The sequence below is a fragment of the Chlorocebus sabaeus genome, chromosome X, assembly GCF_047675955.1.
Source record: "Chlorocebus sabaeus isolate Y175 chromosome X, mChlSab1.0.hap1, whole genome shotgun sequence".
NCBI lineage: Eukaryota > Metazoa > Chordata > Mammalia > Primates > Cercopithecidae > Chlorocebus > Chlorocebus sabaeus.
The window spans coordinates 81788951-81812746 of NC_132933.1; the positions used below are offsets into that span (position 1 = coordinate 81788951).

A 23796-nucleotide genomic window follows, 5' to 3' on the forward strand; every position below is an offset into this window, starting at 1 on the left:
AGCCGAGGGACGCCGGGAACCATCGGACAATACCGACCGCAGAGGGGGTGGGGCCTGGCCCGGTGGGGGCGGAGCTCTGTGCCCCGGGAGTTTTTCGGCGGCGGCGGCGGTAAGTTGATTTCACTCAGCAAAAATCTATGAAACGTTCCGGAGGCGCAGAGTGAGCTGGGGATGCAAACCAGGGAAGAGGGAGGCCTCTGTGGTGCTGAGTTCTGACTGGAATTCGGTTCCCAGAGCCTAGCTCGATTTTGGCCTAGAAAAGTCTTAAATAATATTTGCATTGGTTAGGAACTCCGTCTATTACAAATCAGTTCGTTTCTTAGTTCTGGTATCTGAAAAATAGGTGCGCTAACACCTCCTTCAAGGGGCTATTGTGAACATTAGAAACTACGTATGCATGAGAAAGAACCTATTAAACCCTGAAAGGCTGGCTCTAATCCCTCAAGGTCTACCATCGAGTTGTCTAACCTTTTTTGTTTGTTTTTTCTGCCCAAGGGTACTGCAGAGTAACTTTTTTGATTCACAAACCCTTAAAGCTGCTAATGAAAGCTATGGACCTTCTTCCCAGAAATAATAATAATATGCATATATTGACATGCAAAATGTTACTTTAGATTCTTAGATCCCCTGAAGCTCATCCATGTATCCCCTAAGGGTCCATGAACTCCAGGTTAAGAACCCTTGGTCTAGCGAAAGAGGCACCTACTGTGTCAAATGCTTTTCAGACACTATCTCCTTTAATCTGCTCACAGCCTCATGAGTTAGGGATTATTATTGGCTCGATTTTGCAGATGAGGAAGCTGGTTTTCAAAGTGTGAAAATTCACTTACCCAGTATTATACAGCTACTGAATAACAGAGCTGGCACTAAGATTCTCAATTGCAGAGCCAATATCCTATTGTCGTATTGCTATTTGTTTGTTTATTTTGAGGCAGGTTCTCCCTCTGTCGCCCAGGCTGGAGTGCAGTGGCGCGATCACGGCTCACTGCAGCCTCAACCTCCTGGACTCCAGCGATCCTCCTGCCTCAGCCTCCCAGTAGCTGGGACTACAGGCGTGCGCCACTGTGCGGGCCTTGTATTGCCTTCTAGAGAAAAGACAGCCAGTGTGCTATAACAAAAGTAGCAAATAACAATAAACAAAAATAACACCAGTAACAAAAATAAAATGCTATTGAATCACAATGGAAAGAAAAAGTAATTCAAGGCGGGAGCGATGGCTCAGGTCTGTAATTCCAGCACTTTGGGAGGCCAAGGCGGGTGGATCACTTGAGGTCAGGAGTTCAAGACCAGCCTGGCCAACGTGGTGAAACCCCATCTCTACTAAAAATACAAAAATTAGCTGGTGTGGTAGTGGGCGCCTGTAATGCCAGCTGCTCGGGAGGCTGAGGTAACATTTGAACTAACTCTGAAGGATATTTTTATTTTTGTTTATTTTGTTTTATTTCTTTATTATTTTATTTATTGCTTTTATTTATTTATTGCTTCGCTCTTGTTGCCCAGGCTGGAGTGCAGTGGCATGATCTTGGCTCACTGCAACCTCCGCCTCCCAGGGTCAAGTGATTCTCCTGCCTCAGCCTCCCCAGTAGCTGGGATTACAGGCTCACGCCATCACGCCTGGCTAATTTTTGTATTTTTAGTAGAGACGGGGTTTCTCCATGTTGGCCAGGCTGGTCTCGAACTCGTGACCTCAAGTGATCCTCCCACCTCGGTCTCCCAAAGTGCTGGGATTACAGGTGTGAGCCACCACGCTCAGCCTGAAAGATATTTTATTTATTTATTTGTTTATTTATTTATTTATTTATTTTGAGACGAAGTTTCATTCCTGTTGACCAGACTGGAGTGCAATGGCGCGATCTCAGCTCACTGCAACCTCTGCCTCCCTGGTTCAAGCGATTCTCCTGCCTCAGCCTCCTGAGTAGCTGGGATTATAGGCATGCGCTGCCATGCCTGGCTAATTTTTTCTTTTTCTTTTTTTTTTTTTTTTTTTGTATTTTTAGTAGAGATGGGGTTTCTCCATGTTGGTCAGGCTGGTCAGGCGATCCACCTGCCTCGGCCTCTCAAAGTGTTGGGATTACAGGCGTGAGCCACCGACCTGAAGGATATTTTTAAAAGATAATTTTTCTTTTCTTTTCTTTTCTTTTCTCCTTCCCTCCCTCCCTCCCTCCCTCCTTCCCCCCTTCCCTCCTTCCCCCCTTCCTTCCTTCCTTCTTCCTTCCTTCCTTCTTCAGGGTCTCACTCAGTGGCCCAGGCTAGAGTGCAGTGGTGCAATCTCACTTCACTGCAACCTCCACCTCCCAGGCTCAAGCAAATCTCCCACCTCAGCCTCCCAAGTACCTAGGACCACAGGCGCCGGCCACCACACTTGGTTAATTTTTGCTTTTTTTTTTTTTTTTTTGGTGGTGACGGGGTTTTGCTGTGTTGCTCAGGCTGGTCTCAAACTCCTGGTTTCCAGCGATCCACCCACCTTGGCCTCCTAAAGTGCTGGGATTACAGGCGTGAGCCACAGCACCCGGACTAAAATAATTTTTTTTTTTTTTTTTGAGACGGAGTCTCGCTCCGTTGCCCAGGCTGGAGTGCAGTGGCGCGATCTCCGCTCACTGCAAGCTCCGCCGCCTCCCGGGTTCACGCCATTCTCCTGCCTCAGCCTCCCGAGAAGCTGGGACTACTGGCGCCTGCCACCACGCCCGGCTAGTTTTTTTTGCATTTTTTAGTAGAGACGGAGTTTCACCGTGTTTGCCAGGATGGTCTCGATCTCCTGACCTCGTGATCCGCCTGCCTTGGCCTCCCAAAGTGCTGGGATTAGAGGCGTGAGCCACCGCGCCTGACCATAAAAGAATTTTTTAGAGCAGTTTTAGGTTCACAGCAAAATTGAGAGGAAGGTACGGAGAATTCCTATATACTGTCTGCCCTCACACATAGATGGTATATTTGTTACAGTTGATGGACCTACCTTGAACATCATTACCCAAAGTTCATGGTTTACATTAGAGTTCACTCTTGATGTTATCTTATACAGTCTGTGAGTTTGGATAAAAGAGTAACATGTGTCCACCTTTGTAGTATCTTACGGAATATTTTCACTGACCTAAAATCTTTTTCTGCTCCATCTATTCATCCTTCCCTCTCCGACAACCCCTGGCAACCACTGATCTTTTTACTGTCCTCCATAGTTTCGCCCTTTTCCAGAATGTCTTATAGTTGGAATCCTATAGTATGTGGCCTTTTCTGCATGACTTCTTTCACTTAGTCATATGCATTGAAGTTTTCTCCCATGTCTCTTCACGGCCTTAATAGCTCATTTCTTTTTGCACCGAATAATATTTCACTTTCAGGATGTACCACAGTTTATGCACTCCCCTACTGAAAGACAATTTGGTTGCTTCCAAGTTTGGGCAATTATGAATAAAACTGCTATAAACATCCGTCTGCAGGTTTTTATGTGAACACAAGTCTTCTCCTTTGTTAATACCAAGGAACATGATTGCTGAAAGAATATGTTTAGTTTTATAAGAAACTACCAAACTGTCTTCCAAAGTGGCTGTATCATTTTTGCAATTCCACCAGCAACAAATGAGAGTTTTTCCTGTTGCTCCACATCCTTGCCAGTATTTGGTGTTGTCAGTGTTCTGGATTTGGGCTTTTTTTTTTTTTTTTTTTTTTGATACAGGGTCTCACTTTGTCACCCAGACTGGAGTGCAGTGGTGCAATCTCGGCTCACCACAACCTTCACCTCCCAGGCTCAAGCAATTCTCCTGTCTCAGCCTCTCAAGTAGCTGGGATTACAGGAATGCGCCATTACTGCCTGGCTAATTTTTGTATTTTTAGTAGATGGGGTTTCACCATGTAGGCCAGGCTGGTCTTGAACTCCTGACCTCAAATGATCCACTCACCTTGGCCTTCCAAAGTGCTGGGATTACAGGTGTGAGCCACTGTGCCCGGCCTCTTTTTTTTTTTCAAACAAGAGATGGGATCTTGCTGTGTTGCCACAGCAATCCACTCACCTCAGCCTCCCAAAGTGCTGGGATTTCAGGCAAGGCATGAGCCACCTTGCCCAGTTGATTTTGGCTATTCTAATAGGCATGTAACCCTGAAGGATTTATTTTTTATTTTTTAGTTTTTAGGCAGAGTCTTGCTCTGTCACTCTGGCTGGAGTGCAGTGTGCGATCTCAGTTCACTGCAACCTCTGCCTCCTGGGTTCAAGTGATTCTTGTGCCTCAGCCACCTGAGTAACTGGGACTACAGGTGAGTGCTACCAAACGTGGCTAATTTTTGTATTTTTGGTAGAGACGGAGTTTTGCCCTCTGAAGGATTTTAGCCTACGGAAAGGAAGAGACTAATTCCAGAGAGAGTCAATGCGTTTGACATATCCTGTGTGGCTGGAATTGATCACTGGAGCTTGGACTTTATTCTGAAGGCCATGAGTAGCTTTTGAAGACTTTTAAGTTGGAGAATGCCCTCTGTAGTGGGTTGAATGTGGCCTCCAAAAAGATATGTTCACTTGGAACCTGTGGATGTCACCTTCTTTGACAAAAGGCTTTTAGCAGCTATAATTAAGGCAAAGCTCCTAGGAGACAACACCCTTGATTAGGATGGGCCATAAATCCAATGACAGGTGTCCCTGTAAGAGAAGAGAAGGATAAAGGAGATGTAGAGAAGAAGAGGTGATGCAAAGATGGGGGTAGAGATTGGAATGATGTGTCTGCAAGCCAAGGAGCACCAAGGATTGATGGCAGCCACTAGAAACTAGAAGAGAGGCATGGAACAACTTCTTCCTCAGTGCCTCCAGAAGGAACCAACCCTGGCCACACTGATTTCAGACTTCTGGGCTCCAGAACTGTGAGAGAATACATGTCTTTTTTTCCCCCCTTTTAAAAAAAATATTTATTTATTTATTTATTTATTTATTTATTTATTTATTTAAGATGGAGTCTCACTCTGTTGCCCAGGCTGGAGTGCAGTAGCACAATTTTAGCTCACTGCAACCTCTGCCTCCCAGATTCAAGCGATTCTCGTGTTTCAGCCTCCTGAGTAGCTGGTATTACAGGTGTGCGCCACCATGTCTGGCTGATTTTTGTATTTTTAGTAGAGACGGGGTTTCACCAGGTTGGCCAGGCTGGTCTCAAACTCCTCAAGCAGTCCACCTGCCTTGGCCTCCCAAAGTGCTGGGATTACAGGCATGAGCCACTGCACCCGGCTGAGAGAATAAATTTCTGTTGGTTTAAGTCACTCAATTTGGGGATAACTATGGCAGCCCTAGCAAACTAATACATACTAAAGATACATACTAAATACTAAACTGGGCCATATAGTCCAGTTTTCCTGAGACTCCCAGGCAAGTGCTCTTTTTCTTTGCTTGGTATCCTACCTCACTTTCTGTCTGGTAAAATTACACTCATTCTTTTAGATGCCACTGAAATAGCACCTCTTCAGCACAGCCTTCACTAAACTACTCCTCTCTCCATCTTGGTAAATTTAGTTACTTCCTCTTCTGTGCTCACATACTTTGTAGTATCTCTACATTTATGCTATAGGACTTGTTACACTATATTGTATTACTTGTTTATGTCTTCCCCACTTTTTTGTGAGCATCTGGAAATATGAGGATGTCTTATTGGTCTATTTCCAGAACATAAGCACAGTGCCTGGCACATATTAAAGACTTAATAAATGTTTGCTGAATAAATAGTTTCTGATTCTCCAATCAGCTCTGTGTTTTGCGGGAAGGTAAAACTGGCAACAACTTGAAGAATGGATTAGAGAGCAGAGGACCTTTTGAAAGGGAGGCCAGTTGGTGGAGTCTAGAAAGAATCATGACTAGAGCTAATGAAAGACTGATTTAGCAGAGTGGCTGTGGTAATGGAAAGGAGGAAACTGTTGGGAGAAACACCAGAGAAGCAGAGTGGGTTATATTCTCCGGGTGAGAGAGGAGGAGAAATTGAAGCTGATTCTGAGGTTTCAAGTTTGGGTGACCGAAAGGGTGACGATACCATCGACTGAGGTGGGGAAGGCAGGAAGAGAAGCAGAGTTGGGGGAAGATGGGAAGCTTGAAGCTAGTATTGTTGTTCCTCCATTTCTAGAATCTTTTTCTATTATAAGTCACACTTCCTCACCAGTCTTAACAGGGACCCAGCTCAGGCAGCAGCTAAGGGTGGGTATTCTGGTTTGGATTAGATCAGAGGAAAGACAGCTGTATATGTGCCCACAGGAGCCAAGACGGTATTTTCCATCCTCCCAAAACAGTAGAGCTTTGACAGAGATTTAAGGGTGACCGAGTCAAGGAAGAGGCATGGCATAGGATGGTGATGTCGGGGGTGGGGTTCAGAACTTCCATTATAGAAGGTAGTGATTTAGAGGAAAAGGTGGTTGAGAATGGTGCTAGTGGTAGTGAACAGATCCTTCCCAGGATCTAGGTGGACTGAGGATTTTTGAGTCTCTGACACTATTGTATATCCAGCCTTAGTTTATGTTTACCACCTTACAGCAGCACCTAATCTCTGAGAGGACTTGGCCTTTGTCACACAGCACACATTTGCCACACCCTCTGTAAAGCCCTGGTTTATAAGGTTCTTTCCACCGGAAGCTATGACAGAGGAAATGTGTGGGTGGGGAGGGGTGGTGGGTGAGGGACCCAGGTTCCTGACACAGACAAACTACACCCAGGGAATGAAGAGCAAGCGCCATGTTGAAGCCATCATTACCATTCAGATCCCTCTTAGTCCTGCAGCTGCCCCTGCTGGGAGTGGCGCTGAACACGACAATTCTGACGCCCAATGGGAATGAAGACGCCACAACTGGTGGGAAATCTGGGACTGGAGGGGGTTGGTGAGAAGGGTGGCTGTGGGAAGGGGCTGTACAGAAATCTGGAACCTGCCACTGGCCATTACAATCATGTGGGCAGAATTGAAAAGTAGAATGGGAAGGGGAAGGGGGAGGGTTCCCTGCCTCATGCTACTTCTTCTTTCTTTTTTGTTTGTTTCTTTCTTTTGAGGCAGGGTCTCGCTATGTTGCCCAGGCTGGTCTCAAACTCCTGGCCTCTAGTGATCCTCCTGCCTCAACCTTTCAAAGCACCAGGATTACAGACATTAGCCACCATGCTCAGCCTCTTCCTTCTGACCATCATTTCTTCTCTTTCCCTCCCTGCCTTCATTTTCTTCCCAATCTAGATTTCTTCCTGACCTCTATGCCCACTGACTCCCTCAGTGTTTCCACTCCGCCCCTCCCAGAGGTTCAGTGTTTTGTGTTCAATGTCGAGTACATGAATTGCACTTGGAACAGCAGCTCTGAGCCCCAGCCTACCAACCTCACTCTGCATTATTGGTATGAGAAGGGAAGATGGGGAGGGGAAGAACAAGAGGTGGGTTGGATCAGAGACCAAGAAAGAGGGTAGCAAGTCTCCCAGGTGCCCCACTGTTTTCTCCTGGGGTAAGTCATAAGTCGGTTGAGGGGAGATGAGGCTAGGCTCTGGATAGCTGTGGTACCCAGATTGGCCCCACTGTTCCTCTTCCTTCCAACCTTTCTCCTCTAGGTACAAGAATTCGGATAATGATAAAGTCCAGAAGTGCAGCCACTATCTATTCTCTGAAGAAATCACTTCTGGCTGTCAGTTGCAAAAAAAGGAGATCCACCTCTACCAAACATTTGTTGTTCAGCTCCAGGACCCACGGGAACCCAGGAGACAGGCCACACAGATGCTAAAACTGCAGAATCTGGGTAATTTGGAAAGAAAGGGTCAAGAGACCAGGGATACTGTGGGACATTGGAGTCTACGGAGTAGTGTTATTTTATCATAAGGGTAGATGGGCAGAAAAAAGGAGGTAGGGGATCAGGATGGGAAGGGAGGAGGTATTAGGGGCACTATCTTCAGGATCCTGACTTGTCTAGGCCAGGGGAATGACCACATACACACACATATCTCCAGTGATCCCCTGGGCTCCGGAGAACCTAACACTTCGCAAACTGAGTGAATCCCAGCTAGAACTGAACTGGAACAACAGATTCTTGAACCACTGTTTGGAGCACTTGGTGCAGTACCGGACTGACTGGGACCACAGCTGGACTGTGAGTGACTAGGGATGTGAATGTAGCAGCTAAGGCCAAGCAAGTGGGGCTAAAGGATTCAACCAGACAGATAGGAGGACCTAATATCAAGCTCCTGTTCTCTGCCTCCCAGCTTCTCTGCTCACTCCCTACCCTCCCTCCTCCAACTCCTTTCCCTGTAGTCCCCAGTGAGTTTTCTTTTTTTCTTTTCTTTTCTTTTTTTTCTTTCTTTCTTTTTTTTTTTTTTTGAGACGGCCTCACTCTGTTACCCAGGCTTGAGTGTAGTGGGGCGATCTTGGGCCCACTGCAACCTCTGTCTCCCGAGTTCAAGTGATTCTCCTGCTTTAGCCTCCCGAGTAGCTGGGAGCATGCACAGCCATGCCTGACTAATTTTTGTATTTTTACTAAAGGCAGTGTTTTGCCATGTTGGCCAGGCTGGTCTTGAACTCCTGACCTCAGGTGATCTGCCCACCTTGGCCTCCCAAAGTGATGGGATTACAGGTGTGAGCCACCATGCCTGACACCAGTGAGTTTTCATTAAGGATTCCCTACCCATACTCTTCCTGATACCAGATAAACAAGTAAATAAAAGGAAGCCATTAAGGGGATCCAGAGGGGAGGCATTAGATTCAAGTCAGTGAAGGGAGCAGTGTGGCTTGAGTACTCAGGAGAGAGAAACTGGGAAGTAGCAGAGATGATACTGGTGGGTGTTCAGGGGTATGTTTTAATTCTCTCTTCTCTCATAGACACCTACTTTCCCTCATCCTCTTTTTCCTCAAGGAACAATCAGTAGATTATAGACATAAGTTCTCCCTGCCTAGTGTGGATGGGCAGAAACGCTACACGTTTCGTGTTCGGAGCCGCTTTAACCCACTCTGTGGAAGTGCTCAGCATTGGAGTGAATGGAGCCACCCAATCCACTGGGGGAGCAATACTTCCAAAGGTAAAATGGGCCCACATGACCCCAATCCATAAGCCCAACACCCCAGCCTTTCTAACACCATTGTGTTTTGCTCCACTCCCCTATCACTAAAGCCCCCAAACATGGTGCCCCATCTCCCCACACTGTCCAACCCCAACCTCTAGAAATCAAGGTTTTTCTGTGTAGGGTTGGGTTAGTGTGTTGTTAGAGGGGGTGGATTAAGAAGGAGGCTTAGGGGTACTCAAGGGGGCTATAGAGTGTATAGGATTTCCCTGAAGCATTCCTAGAGAGCCTGCAAAGTGAAGATGGCTTTGGAACCAGCTGGATCTAGGCTCTGCCACATACTACTACCTCTTTGGCCTTGGGTACATCACTAAACTCTTGGATTCTGTTTCCTGAGATATAAGATGGAGATAATTGTTCCTGCCTCACAGGAGCTGTTGTGAGGATTAAACAGAGAGTATATCTTCAGCACAGTGCCTGGCACCAGTGCCTGGCATGTAGTAGGCGCACAACAAATATAAGGTCCACTTTGCTTTTCTTTTTTCTGTAGAGAATCCTTTCCTGTTTGCATTGGAAGCCGTGGTTATCTCCGTTGGCTCCATGGGATTGATTATCAGCCTTCTCTGTGTGTATTTCTGGCTGGAACGGTGAGATTTGGAAAAGCCCAGAAAAATAAGGGGAACAGTAGCTGAGAATAGCAGAGGAGGGTTTTGCAGGGTCTTTAGGAGTAAAGGATGAGACAGTAAGAAATGAGAGATTACCCAAGAGAGTTTGGTGATGGAAGGAAGCCACAGGCACAGAGAACACAGAATCACTTTATTTCATATGGGACAACTGGGAGAAGGGTGATTAAAAAGCTTTAACCTATGTGCTTCTGCTCCCTCTTTCTCCTCTGTCAGGACGATGCCCCGAATTCCCACCCTGAAGAACCTAGAGGATCTTGTTACTGAATACCACGGGAACTTTTCGGTGAGAACACTGTCATAAGCATGCTGCAGTCTATCAACTGCCAACTGCCTGCCAGCAAGACAGACAGAGTGTGGGGGTGGGGGCAGAGAGGAGAGAGAAGGAGGCCCTGTGCTAACTGTCAGGATGTGGCCGACCAAATGGGGGATGGACTATGCAGAGACAGACACACACAGAAGCGCAGATTATAGATTGAGTGAGGCAGATGGAAACTGGTATTGGGGGCCCAGGAGTCTGTGTATCCCTTCTGTAATCAATTACAGTAGTTGCAGACATCATGAGTACACCTTTGGCACAGAGCTCAGTATTTTACTTCCTGCCCCTAATTGACCCCTGACCTGGACATATCTGTCTTTAGGCCTGGAGTGGTGTGTCTAAGGGACTGGCTGAGAGTCTGCAGCCAGACTACAGTGAACGACTCTGCCTCGTCAGTGAGATTCCCCCAAAAGGAGGGGCCCTCGGGGAGGGGCCTGGGCCCTCCCCATGCAACCAGCATAGCCCCTACTGGGCCCCCCCATGTTACACCCTGAAGCCTGAAACCTGAACCCCAATCCTCTGACAGAAGAACCCCAGGGTCCTGTAGCCCTAAGCGGTACTAACTTTCCTTCATTCAACCCATCGGCATCTCATACTCACCTCACCCCACTGTGGCTGATTTGGAATTTTGTGTCCCCATGTAAGCGCCTCTTCATTTGGCATTCCCCACTTGAGAATTACCCTTTTGCCCTGTACATGTTTTTCATCTCCCTCAGTCTGGCCCTTCCTTTCCACAGGATTCTTCCTCCCTCCCTCTTTCTCTCCCTTCCTCTTTCCATCTACCCTCTGATTGTTCCTGAACCGATGAGAAATAAAGTTTCTGTTGATAATCATCAAAAATGTCTGTCATGGGAGTGAGGAGTAGGGGAAACATGGGATACAAGGAGGGTGGGAGGGGAAGAAAAAGGAGTAGTACATTTATGCTGTGGAGGCAGGAGTATTACCAATTCGCTAGAAAAAGAGTACTGTTCTGGAAACTGACTTTTTTCCAGGTGCCCTGCACTCATTCCAGGGTTTAGTTTAGAGTTAGACTTAGCATGGGCTGGGCATGGTGGCTTACGCCTGTAATCCCAGCACTTTGGGAGGCTGAGGTGGGTGGATCACAAGGTCAGGAGATCGAGATCAGCCTGGCCAACATGGTGAAACCCTGTCTCTACTAAAAATACAAAAATTAGCAGGCATGGTGGTGCGCTCCTGTAATCCCAGCTACTCAGGAGGCTGAGGCGGGAGAATCGCTTGAATCCAGGAGGCAGAGGTTGCAGTGAGCTAAGACTGTGCCACTGCACTCCAGCCTGGACAACAGAGGTAGAATCCATCTAAACAACAAAAAAAAAGAGTTAGACTTACCATGTTGCCCCCCCTTTCCAACTAATCTTTAACATACCCCACCCAAGTACCCAAGTTTTTCTCTCCTTATCATTACTCTACTTTTTGGCCACACCTGCCACTTCTGACCTCATAATCCCTCAACTGCAGCCTCAGGCCCCACCCCTGGGGATACTGGTTATCCACAACTACCAACAGCTCTCTCCTGCCTGTCCAGCCTGGGCATCCTCAGCCTATGAAATCCATCTGCCTCTCCAGTCCACCAACCCTATAGGCCTATTTGCCCCACACAAGGCTTCTAGAACACCCTCCTTCTGCATGACTCATCGGGGCATTTTGTGAAGAGTGAGGCGATCCTGAGGGCATGTTCATCTTCATCAAACATGGAGGTGAGGGGCAGCATAGAACTAGAGTCTGTGGATGGGGGTGGAGGGATCTGAGGGCAGTGGAGATCACAGAAACAGGCCCATGTGTCCCATCCTGTCTCTTCTCAGATAATCAGCAGTTTCTGGTCAATACCAACTGTGCTGTCGTCGTGTTGCTGTATTACATCCGCAGTAAAGTAAAGCTGCCTAAAACAAGTGAGGAGCTTGGGGAGGGGACTAATGGCCAAAGGTCAGAAGGAGTTGGGTCATCTCTAACCCCCAAGCCCTCCTCCTGGCAAGAAGGGAGTTCCTCATATCCTTACAGCTTCCTCCAACCCATTCTGTATAGGATCACTGGCTCCTTTTGCTCCCACTCTCTTTCCTTAGCTGCCCCAATTACCCTGTGATCTCCCTCCAGGCACCATCGATTTGTGTGAACAAACGGGGAAAATGAAGATGCTTTTCCTGATGAAGCCCACCCATGCAGAGTATGCCAGCAAATACCTTACAGCTCGAAGCACCTACTACGTTTGTAAGGTGGAGCGTGGGCCACCAGGTAGAGGCTCAGGAATGTTCCCCAGAAATAGAACAATGCCTTTAAGATAGATTATGAACCTTATCTTTAAAACAAGGCATCCAAGGCTGGGCACAGTGGTTCATGCTTGTAATCTCAGCACTTTGAGAGGCCAAGGCGGGAGAATTGATAGAGGGCAGGAGTTTGAGACTAGCCTGGGCAACATAACAAGACCCTGCCTCCAAAAACAAAACCAAAAACAACCAAAACCAAATTAAAAAAACAGAACACCCTCAAAAAACTGAATGCTCTCAACTAGATCCAAATTGACTATCTCTAGTCAGCCTAAGGAAGGGCACTACCTCTATAATAATAGGTTATCTGGTCCATACCTAAGGGGAAGAAGTAAGATCCACTAGCTCAAGGTAGTTTGTTTGTTTGTTTTGTTTTGTTTTGTTTTGTTTTTTGGAGACGGAGTTTCGCTCTTGTCCAGTTGTTCAGGCTGGAGTGCAGTGGGCGATCTCAGCTCATTGCAACCTCCACCTCCCGGGTTCAAGTGATTCTCCTATGAGCCTCCCTAGTAGCTGGGACTACAGGCGCCCGCCACCAGGTCCAACTAATTTTTTAGTAGAGACGGGGTTTCACCATGTTGGCCAAATTGGTCTTGAACTCCTGACCTCAGTTGATCCACCCGCCTCAGCCTCCCAAAGTGCCGGGATTACAGGCGTGAGCCACTGTACCCGGCAAGGTAGTCTTTATATTTTATCTATCTATCTATCTATCTATCTATCTATCTATCTATCTATTTATTTATTTATTGTGATGAAGTCTTGCTCTGTCACCCAGGCTGAAACAGTGGCATGATCTTGGCTCACTGCAACCTCCGCCTCCTGGATTCAAGAGATTCTCCTGCCTCAGCCTCCGGAGTAGCTGGTATTACAGGCGCCCACCACCATGCCTGGCTATTTTTTTGTTTGTTTGTTTGTATTTTTAGTAGAGACTGGGTTTCACCAAATTGGCCAGGCTAGTCTCAGATTTCACCAAATTGGCCAGGCTAGTCTGGAACTCTCGGCCTCTCAAAATGCTGGGTTTACAGGCGTGAGCCACCGCGCCCAGTGGGTAGTCTTTAGTGTTGGGTCCTGGAATCTTGGGCTTCTGAAGGGTGGAGACTGGTTGACGGGTGGAGATAGCACACGGCTATGTTCACAGGAACCAGGCTGGAGAATGGTTACAGAGCTTTTGTGCCTCTCCTCAAGAATCCGGAGCCTCGGCTGCTCGGTAAGAAGTGAAATGGGGGAGGGAAGAACATGAAGGGTACAGTACATAGCTGTGTGATGGAGAATGTAGGGTGGGACTAGCGAGATATTGTAGGTCAGATGATAGGAGCCTAGGAAAAAGGGGGCAGGGTCCAGGTCCACTTTAGGAGGGATGTTTAGCTCACACCAGGTGGAATGTGCATGCGTTACTCCCTGCTTCCCCTATTTCTTGGCCATCTTCTCCGTATAGCTCCCTATCACCATTCCAGCATTTCCATCTTAGGCCAGGTGGGGTTCCAGCTGATGGTTTGAACAACGAATGGGAGCATCGGGAAGGGTAAGGTCTCTAGTTCTCAGAAGTGCAGGTGCCTTTTCTTTGTTCTTAGTTGCACTGCGCATACAATATGACGCTCTGGAGAGGAGACGAATTCAGATGCTTAAAATGCAAGAAGCCAAGAAGGTCGTTATAATTGAACCTACTGTGAGCGTCCCGGTAAGACTCGCCAAATGTGGTCTGCCCCAGCACCCACCTCTCCCACCAGCCGACTGAATGTTCCTCCATCCCAGCCCTCTGAGATGAATTTCCTGCCTCCAATTTCTTTTTTCCTTCCTTTGGCCCTGGGTTGTAGAAACCTTCCCTGCAGGGGCCTCTTTGTTTACTTACTTTCTTTTTCTAGTCCAAGCTATCAGGACGATCAGAGAAAAAGAAGTCTACTCGCAAGTCTCCGACCTTTAGGAACAGACCTGACTTCAAGAAGGATAAACGTCGCCCACTCAATAAAACCACCAAGCAAAAGAAGTAATACTAGGTGTGAAATTACTGGAATTGAACGTGAGATTTCTTTTTCTAGAAAGACTCCTTCTCCCAGTATCTGCACTATGGCTTGAGTACGTACGCCCCAGGCACCGAGGAGGCGCTGAGGGTGGATGGGAACGGCAGGAGAACGCTGGGGCAAGCGCATGGGTGGGAGTGAGGAAGGCTGTGAAGTCTAGTACAATGAGCCTTTGAGGGACGGAGTAGGGGGTGGGGTCTTCTCAAACCAGACTACCTCCCCTTGGGAGGCCTATCTCACAGCCCGCCTACTCCTGCAGGGGTTAGGTGTCCCTCCACCCCCACACTCCACCACCTCCCCAGGCTGAAATTCCCCCACCCTCCTCCATGTCTCTGCCTCTGGGCAGTTTCTTCCTCCCGCCCTTTGCCTTTCACCCTCCCTCCCCCTTATCCAAGGGGAGAAGCAAGGCAGCAGAAACCAGAGCTGGTTATAGGCATTTATTGAATTCATTCATTTATTGATTTGACACACTTCCCCACTCCAATCTAGCACATGATACAATCTGGGTAGGCCAGGCGCTGACACAGGAAATGATGGGAACCCACAGCAGGGGTGGGGGAGGGGACAATGCAAAGGGCACTGGGGGAAGGGCTGCTTTGGGGGCTGGGGTGGAGAAGGAGCCCCAGATGGCCTCCCTGGCAGGTGCTAGTAAACCTGATCCACATTCCCCCCATCCCTGCTCATTTCCCAGACCCTCAGCCAAGCTCCCCAGCTCCCCCTTCCCCGTTGCTCCCCTCCCTGCTGCCTGCTGCCACACACACTTCCACATAACCCCTGCAGTCAGGGAAGGGGAAGAAGGGCAGGGACAGCTGTCAGGGGCCTTGAACAGGGAGGTCTCTGTACCTAACTTTACCATCCTAAATCCTTCCCTCCTCTTCTCTCCCCTCCCAGTCCCTTCCCTGGCCCCAAGCTAATTCCCGGCCTTCAATTTACTCTCCCACTGTAGCACTAACCCAGCTGGGTCATAGAAGAGTGTGGCTGCACCCCAACAACACACACTTCCAGGCACAAGTTGAAGGAATGAGGGGACCTGGGTTAGCTTTTTCCTTAGGGAAACTCCAACTTATTTCTGCATAGACCTTTCTCTACACCTGGTCCATAGGGGAGCTCTTCCCTGTGTTTACTATTACTCCCCTCCTCTCCCCACTTCCCTGTGTCTCTCCTAGCATTTATTGTCTGTAGTGTTTGTATCATGTCACTATCACAAAGCCTTCAGAAAGAAAAAAAAGCATTCTGCCCACCACTAGCACCCTGCCATGGTTAAAAAAATCTCTATATTTGTGTTTGTATTTCTTTAAAAGTTTATAAAAAGCCTTTCTGTTATCTGCAGCCTTCTAAGGGTGATTTGGCCTGGCGAGCCACTCCGGTGCTCAGACCTTGGCCCTTCCAGATCCCCTAAACTGCCCACCCACCCCACATCACTGGCCTAAGGGGCCACTGCATAGAAATCCCAGGCTCCAGCTAGCCTGGCTCAGCTAAGACTCTCTACAAAAAATCCTGCTCCCAAAGGCAGGGGTAAGGCCACTGGTGACTTCGCATTTCCAACAGCGTTGCTCATCTCGCTACAAAGCCTAGAGGGTAGGAATAGGGAAAGCCGAGGATGGCTCCTGAGAGGGGGCCTTACCCCCTAATTGGCACAGTGAGAAAAACCCTCTCCCCTTTCCCCTCCCATCTCCCTCCCCATATCGTCCCCAGATGCGGCAGCTTTATCTTTATAATAATTTCTTCAACACCTGTGTGTGAGCAGACCCACCCTAGCTCTAAAGCAGGGTCCCAAATTCCTGGGGAGGGCTCAAGGGCAAAGAGCAGATATGGACACGCCTGGCTGCACCTCTGAAGCAGGGGACAAAGCTTCCGGCCATGGCTCAGGGATCTGTGGGAAGAAGAAACGGAGAACAAGGTAAGAGGCTTATCTGGGGCTTGCCAACATTCTATCATCCAGATTCCCACCAAAGAAGATGGTGGCACCTACCCCGCTTCCACACACATACCTTTTCTGTGCTACCTTGCAGGGGTGGGCACAGCTGAGGGGCCTGGAGGTCCCATCCGGAAACCATGCTACTCTAATATGACATCTTCCCTCCGGTTCCCCAGGAGATCTGGCTACCACTTGTCTTAAATCTCCCCTTCGCCCAGATCATGGGACTAACTGGGCACCTAGGAGTGGTCACAGGCTATGAGGTGCTGTGGTGATTAGGGGATACTGTACCTGGCTCAAAGTTGAAGTCCAGTCCCTCGCCCTCATCCATGAGGTCACTGATGATGTTATCCATGTCACACTCCAGGTTTTCCATATACATATCAAGATCTAGATCCTGAGGCATTCTGTCTTGGCTTGCAGCTTCAGTAGGGGGTGTGAGCACAGGAGTCCCCAGAGCCTTGGGGATGGGGGCACTTGCCATGACTGGAGGTGGTGCTATCATAGAAAGGGTGGGAACCAGACTGCTGGGGCCTGGAGCCTCTAGGGGCTTGGGACACAGGCCGACACCCGTGGCCAGCTTACTGGAGGAAGGAAGCCCCCCCAGCAACAGAAGAGTAGGAGCCTGGGACAGAATGGGATCTACCTGGGTCATGAGGACATCAGCAGGGGGTGGTGGCGTATCAGAGGTGAGCAGGGCCTCCAGAGCCTGGGAGCTGGAGAAGCACCCTTCTCCTGCTGACAGGGGCCCCTCTGCTGGGTTGAAAAGGGAGCTGCTGTAGGTGTGTAAGGGGCCGGTAACCCCAGGATGCTGCAAAGAGAAGCCAGAGAGACCACTCCGAGATAGCAGGGAATGGGATGAGGTGAGATTGAGCCCATCTAACAGCTCTAGACCTTCATTGAGGGTGGGAGGGACACCCCCTGCATAGCTGCTGACTGAAGCTGGTATTTCCTCCGCCAGCACCTCAGACTCTGGCCTCAAGGGGGACAGCCGGGTGCTGACAGTGCTGGCATTTGAACTGCTTCGTGGACGGAAGGTGGTCCACATATCGGCTTCTTCACGGTTTCGAGAGCAAGGGCTGCCTGACCACTTGGCAAAGTGGCCGGCAGGGCTCGTCGGAGTGGCACCTTCGGGTGGAGCTGGCAGCACAGGTGGCTTCTTCTTGGGGGCTTTACTGCGGCCCCGGAGCAGCTTGCTGCTGCTATCCATAGAGGCAGCCCGGCGGCGAGGGGCTTTGCCGCTCTTGCCTCCCTCAGGGTTCAGCATCCACCAAGAGCTTTTGCCAGTGGCCTCGTTGTGAACCTTGATGAACTTGCTGTGCAGGGACAGGTTGTGGCGGATCGAGTTCTGGAGGGGCAGAGATGGCAGGAAAGGGGCGTGAGGTGTGTGTAGGGGAGGCCAGTGGCCAGCGGTCAAGTCTAAGAGGATGCTGGTCCACAAAGATCTAGGGGTTAGGATTTGGTGCCACCACCACAGCGGGGTTCATTTCGGGGGTTCATTTCCCAGGTCATTAAAGCTTAAGAAAAACTTTAAATAATTTACAAAAAAAGAGAAAAAAGATAAAAGATAAAAGGATGCTGGAACACAGCAGGGGTATTCCTGGAGACTCAAAGAAAGTTGAATCCAGGGGGGAAAACTGGTAGAAGTAGGGATGGGGGTGGGGTGTGAGGGGAGACCACACACATTTCCCGCTCGCAGACAAGCTGCTCAGCCTCTGCTCCAGACTTCTCTGTACAGCGGGTGGGAGATAACATGTAATAACCCACTGCAAAGGGCACAGGGGTGACTACCCTGTAAAAGCTCCTAGTACCGTGCTCCTCCCAGGGCTCTATGTGTGTTTTGCCGGGGGTGGGGGGTACCTGGGGCTGGTGGGCATTGGGGAGACGTGCTCCTCGCCCAGCAAGAACTAGGTTCAGGTGGGAAAGAGCATTCAACCCCTTTCCTTGCGTGCGGGTTTGGGTGGAGTTTACCGGACAGTGGTACAGCACCAGCCCAGGATGGACCCGCCCTGCCCAGAGCCAGTTCTCTGAATAGGCTGAAGGGCAGGAATCTCAGCACAGCAGGTGCTCCATTCCCCACAGAGCATTTGGGCCACCCAGCTCTCTATAGAATTTAAAGATTCCTTTTTCTTCCCTCCCTGAATCCCAGCCTTATTTCTTCCAATCCACAACACACACCCTCAACTACATTCAGTTCAGGTTCAGGCTTCTTGCTGTGCCTCAAATACGTGAGGTGCAATCTTCCCTTCCCCTCTTTTCTGAAGAGGGATCTCCCCTCTCTAAGTTTTACTAGTTTCGTCAAGACCAAGCTTCAGTTCCACCTCTTTTATAAAGCGGCTGCTTGACTTTGGCAGCCAAATTTCTAGCATAGTATTTAAAAAATCTGCACCACACAATTTTACCCAATTTATATTGTGTGGTTTACGGTTTCATGTAATTCGTCTCATCGAGTGTAAGTGCCAAGTGTAATGTCCTCCAGTCCCACATCCCCCAACAGAGCTCTCCCAGAGCACCAAGCTCACAGCACATACTCAATACCTACTCAAGCTCACAGTACATAATCAATATTTATACCTGATTGGTGGGTTGCCCCTGGTTTGACAATGGTGAGGTTCCCCTTGAGGCTCTGCCAGCTCTTCAGTGTCTTGGGTATTAGAAGCTGTATGTTTTCCCTTCCTCCCTTACTGGTGACATTCTACTAGAGAGACGATGCTTTCCAGTGGCCAGGGAGCTGAGATTGGCAGCTTCTTCAGCCCCCAGCGCAGCTTATATTTACTGATTGCCGCGGGGCAGGCTAGTTGCACAAGGGGTTTGGCCCTCCCCTGGCCACCCCCCTTTCCCGAAACCTGCCTTCTTTTCCCTACCTCCTTTCCAGTGCCTTTCCCCTATTTCTCAGGAATTTGTGCATAAACTCTTCAACCTTGGGGGCATTTGACCTCCCACCTGGAGCTCTTTAGTTTAGAAATTCAGGAGGAGCCCAGAAGTGCTTGGAGCAACTAGGAGGCTGAGGCCATGGGACGGTCAGAAACTACTTGTTTCTCTGACTGGTGCTCTTAAGATAAGGAGACCCTTTGCCTGGCGAATGATGCTTCTTGTTCCACGGCTCTTTAGCCAAAGAACGCCTTGTGTTCCTGGGACCCTGAGGTAATGGCATTTCAACTGTGCTGACGTTCCTTCAAGGAGTGGAAACTTGTCCATCCGACCTCACCTCATAGTAACTAAGGACCACAATGACCATGACCTGGCACTATGATTTCTCCTCTTTTTATCCTCTAATTCTGGATCTACTTGAGAAGGTCCATTCCTTTCTCTACTACTTAATAGCCACAAGGCCCATTTGTCTCCTCTTGTTTGGGCCTTGGAACTAGCAAGTGGTACACAGCCTCTTAATTGGAGAGGTCAGTTTCCCAAAAGCCCATAACTCTTACATGTTGGAGGGCAGGGTGGTAGGGGTGACTGCTAATTGCTCCCCAAACCACCTAATCTAAACTTTCTTGTTCTAAGTGAGTGCCGCCCCCTGGTGGGGTGGGAGTAACCTTGGCATATCATCAGAGAGGCCAGTTCAGGCAGGAGACTTCCCTCAGAGGGGGGCGGGGGGGGGGGGGGGGCCTTGAAGTCCCAGGCTCAGCCTGATTTGATTTTGCCATCATTCCAATTAGAGCAAGCCAGGCTCTTCTTAGAGAATATGATTTATAGTTAGACCTGAGTTCAAGTCCTCACCCTGCTGTTATTAGGTGAGTTTCCTAACCTTTCGGTACGTAGTTTCCTAATGCGTAAAATGTGGAATCTCAGAATTGCTGTAAAGATTAATAAAATAAAAAATTTAAAAACTACTTTGTAAACTCTAAAGCCCCACATAAGTGTAGATTATAAGGAAGGATGATACTCCCACAATATAACTAACAACTTGTTATTTCCTCTACACTGGAAAATGAACCTAAGGGAAAAGAAAAACAGCTGTGTAGGCTGGGTCCAAGGAGTTGAGCTTTTTATGAGCTGAGACTGTGGCGTGGCCGTCTACCCAGAAATAGTGCCAAGGGTCTCAGTCAGCTGTCCTGTCTTCTGTTCTGCCCAGCCCCTAGGGACGGCACAGACCTGATCCCTCAGTCTCCTATACCTAGGGGAAGTTCCTCTGCTCATCCAACCCTCTGTACTTGGTTATATGCTGACCTCACCACCTACAGAGGTACAAGCCAGCAATAGGGCTTGAGGCTCCCCAGTTTTGTGATTAGAGCCCCATATTTCTCAGGACAAGTTTTTCAGAGTATCTTTTGAGATCTTCCCTCACAGTTTCTTCACGGAAGGCCAAGGGAACTCCCAACTTCATGCTATAAAGTCAGAGCCCTACCTCCTCTTTATGACTAATACTCCTTAACAGTAAAGGATGACTTCCCCCCAAAACTTGGATAGCCCCTTACAAGGGACAGTTTCTTGGCAGCACAGGGTAAACTGAGACAGGTGGCAGTTCACAGCCCTTTTTCTTCTTAGTGCATAAGATCAGCTACCTTTCCCCATGAATATTATTGTTTTCACCCTTTGCCACTGCACTCCCTCCTCCCGGGTAGAGCAGTGCTAGAACAGTACCACTACACTGAGGTATTGGGAGGCAAGCAGGGAATCCAAGTAATCCCACAGGAATGGGAGAAAAGGTGTTGGGGTGGGAGGTGGGGGAGGAGGGAAGGGTAGGTTCATGTGGAGAATCCACACAGTTCCTGCTGTACATAGGATAAAGACTTCTCTGTGGGAATAAGTGTTTGGGGCAGCCCAAGCCAAAGTGCTGCGAGTGTTGAGCAGTGAGCAGAGAATTCGATTTTCTCCAGGGCAGGGACAGTGTCTTATTCATCTGTGATCCTTCAGCATCAAGCACCGAGTGTGGCATATACTATGTACTAAGTAAATGTTTGTCTAACTGGAGATTGAAGGTGGATCTCTGGGCTTCCCAAAGGGGGTGGGGGTGGGAGGTAGTAAAAGGGGCCCCAGAGTAGAAGTAAGGGAGGCTAGGGAATCCAGGGGCTAGATGGTGTTGGGAAGAAGGTAAGAGGGTCATAATTACCTTCCATCCTGCTGAACTGTTGCTGTCACCCTTGTCCTTGAAGTAGGGTACAGTACGGACCATCCACTCGTAGATCTGGGCAAGTGTCAGTCGCTTCTCCGGGGCGCTTTCAATGGCCTGGCTGATGAGTTCTGCATATGACTGATTTCCCCAGGCATTCCGGCGGGAGCCTCCCTTCCGAGGACCTGTTACAGCCCCCAGGATTCCGGGCTGGGGGCCCCCGGCCGGCTCTGGGAGCCGGGAGGGCAACAGGATCGGCTCTGAGCGTCCCTCCGTGTGTACCTTTTCCCCCAGACCTGGCTCCACCTCGGGCGTCTCGGACGGCTGGTTAGCGATCTCTGGTCGGGGAAGGGGCCAGGTGCAGGAGCGGGGACGGCTCTGGGGTTCGAAGTCGGGATCGAGGTCTATGACCGCGGCAGCCTCTGTGGCTGAATTCTCATTCCCCGGATCCATACGTGGAGTTGGACCTCCCTGGCTCAGCGTTCAGTGAAGCCTGCCACAGTCCCTCACGATGCCTCCCCTCAGGGGGGAAGCATCAAGGGCCAGGAGGCACATTCCTGCCAGTCCTCAGAAAGTCGCGAACTTCCCCCTAGTCCCAGGACGCTAGTCCCTAAGCTGTCCCTTCACACAGTTCTCCGATCCCCTTCGCGACTACAGCCTGCAGCCTCAGAGCTCTTTCCGAGATGCCACCTGTAACCTCTGCCGAGCGAAAACACTTTTTCTGCAACCTCTCACTCAGCTTCCTGCTCTTTTAAACCTGAGGCACGGTATCCCCTCATACATTGCGCTCCCATCACCGAACGTCTCCTTAGCCGCAGTTCCCTCCCCCTTTTAAGTTGCTGCCCCCCGGACACTCCTCCCAAATTTCCTCCACCCGGATTGCTGCCCTCCCCCACGCCCCGCTCCCCCGCGTCACTTGCCCCTCCCCTGACTCCCCCTTCCCCCGCCTCTTCCCTTCTCGCCACTCTTAATCGGGTCCGGGTCCCCGCGGCTGCGGCCTCCCTAATTCCCGCACCGATTCCCCTATCAACCCCCCCCACCCCCCGCCCCCCGGGTTTCCCTTTTGTTTTGCTCCAAGCAGCAGCCCCCTCCTGACGTCTCTGTTTACCACTCGCCGGGGCAGCCATCTGCGCACGCGCCTCGAAAGCCAGTCGGGAAACCGAGTTCTTCAGTCGTGCCACCCTGGTCACTCTTGAGGACTACATCTCCCGTCCTGCTTCGCGGCCAGGAGCCAGATACGGCGGCAGGAGAGCGGCGTGGCAGGATATAACGAGGTGGAACTTTAATTATTAGAAGTCGTCGCGGACTCTTTCTTTTCTTAAGAATCGTTTTTCGCCCTTTCCCCCTTTCCATCGTCTCCCTTGTCACTCGGAGTCGCCTAGGTGACCAGATTGAGAGGTGCTAGCCCTTTCCCTCCTTCATTTAGGAGAGGGCAAAAGGGAAAAAAATCTTCTCTTCAAGAAGCAAGAGGCCAAGAAGCAAGAAGCAAGGAACTGACTAGAACATAGGATGTATGCACGTTGGAGAGTTGGATGGAGGGGCTTGTGTAACATAAACAAATGGTTAGCCCACGGTGGTGTTCCCCCTCACCCCCTTCCTCCTCTCTCCACCCGCCTTCATCCCCCCATATGCAGTTCCCACTGACAGTGAGGTCTTACTTACCAATCAGTTTCCTCCACTGGCTCTTCTGGCCTTCCCTTCAACACTGATATTCTCCAGGTTCACATCTCCAACGGCTTCACTTTCATTCAACAGGTCCCAAACTCATTATCTATTCCTGCACCCATACCCCTATCCTCTGGCTACCCTTATCTCTGAATTTGGCTTATGGTAGTCCTGATCTACCCAGTCTCCCAAGCTAGACTTACCCGTTACCTCTTCATCTCCGTAACTTTCTACATCCAAATCCCAGTTCAAGACCTATTTATAACTGCATTTAAATTGTAGGATCAGCTGGGTGCAGTGGCTCACGCCTGTAATACCAGCACTTTGGGAGGTCGAGGCAGGCGGATCACTTGAGGTCCGGAGTTCAAGACCAGCCTGGCCAACATGGTGAAACCCATCTCTGCTAAAAATAGAAAAATTAGCCTGGTGTGGGGCGTGCACCTGTAGTCCCAGCTACTTAGGAGGCTGAGGTGGGAGAGTCGCCCAAGAGGTGGAGGTTACAGTGAGCCAAGATCATGCCACTGTGCTCCAGCCTGGGTGACAGAATAACACCCTGTCAAAAAAAAAAAAAAAAAAAAAAAAAAAAAAGATGCAGTATTGGATCTCCTTCCATCAGTCTTTTCCTCACTACAGTTTATGTTCAGAGCTGCCAACAAGGTTACCGTTCTAAGAAACATGTCTGGTAATTATGGCTAAAATTTATGGAGCCCTTATTATGTGCCAGTCTTTGTGCAAATTGCTTTACGAACATTAGTTCATTTACTCCTCAATTCAACCCCATGAGGTAGGTGCAACTATTATCCCCATTTTATAGATGCAGACACTAACGATGCTCAGAGATTGACTTGCCCAAGGAGGCAGAACTGGGATTATATTACTTATATGTGATCGTATAATCCCTT

At 49.3% G+C, this 23796-nt stretch overlaps 3 protein-coding genes across 5 annotated transcripts; 2 read left to right on the forward strand and 1 right to left on the reverse strand.

Annotated features, from left to right (window-relative positions):
- The first annotated feature begins 6 nt into the window (after window positions 1-6).
- IL2RG (interleukin 2 receptor subunit gamma) lies at window positions 7-10804 on the forward strand. 3 transcript variants are annotated; one of them, XM_007992017.3, is made up of 9 exons: window positions 7-109; window positions 6661-6794; window positions 7164-7317; window positions 7526-7710; window positions 7919-8058; window positions 8818-8980; window positions 9513-9609; window positions 9862-9931; window positions 10287-10804. In XM_007992017.3, the coding sequence occupies exons 2-9, from the start codon at window positions 6680-6682 to the stop codon at window positions 10470-10472; spliced, it is 1110 nt and encodes a 369-aa protein (XP_007990208.1). In that variant the 5' UTR covers window positions 7-109; window positions 6661-6679; the 3' UTR covers window positions 10473-10804. The 3 variants fall into 3 exon arrangements, with proteins under 3 accessions (XP_007990208.1, XP_072869690.1, XP_037844832.1); XM_073013589.1 differs by lacking the exon at window positions 7-109 and adding an exon at window positions 4127-4242; XM_037988904.2 differs by lacking the exon at window positions 7-109 and adding an exon at window positions 4296-4836.
- Window positions 10805-10921: 117 nt separating this feature from the next.
- On the forward strand, window positions 10922-14690 carry CXHXorf65 (chromosome X CXorf65 homolog). Its single transcript, XM_007992005.3, has 6 exons — window positions 10922-11679; window positions 11785-11871; window positions 12074-12211; window positions 13379-13447; window positions 13812-13918; window positions 14103-14690. The coding sequence occupies exons 1-6, from the start codon at window positions 11655-11657 to the stop codon at window positions 14226-14228; spliced, it is 552 nt and encodes a 183-aa protein (XP_007990196.1). The 5' UTR covers window positions 10922-11654; the 3' UTR covers window positions 14229-14690.
- FOXO4 (forkhead box O4) lies at window positions 14681-22360 on the reverse strand. Its single transcript, XM_007992006.3, has 3 exons — window positions 21230-22360; window positions 16468-17524; window positions 14681-16131 (listed from the first exon to the last, which is right to left on the reverse strand). Exons 1-3 carry the CDS (start codon window positions 21680-21682, stop codon window positions 16124-16126), a joined length of 1518 nt encoding a protein of 505 aa, XP_007990197.1. The 5' UTR covers window positions 21683-22360; the 3' UTR covers window positions 14681-16123.
- Window positions 22361-23796: the final 1436 nt, after the last annotated feature.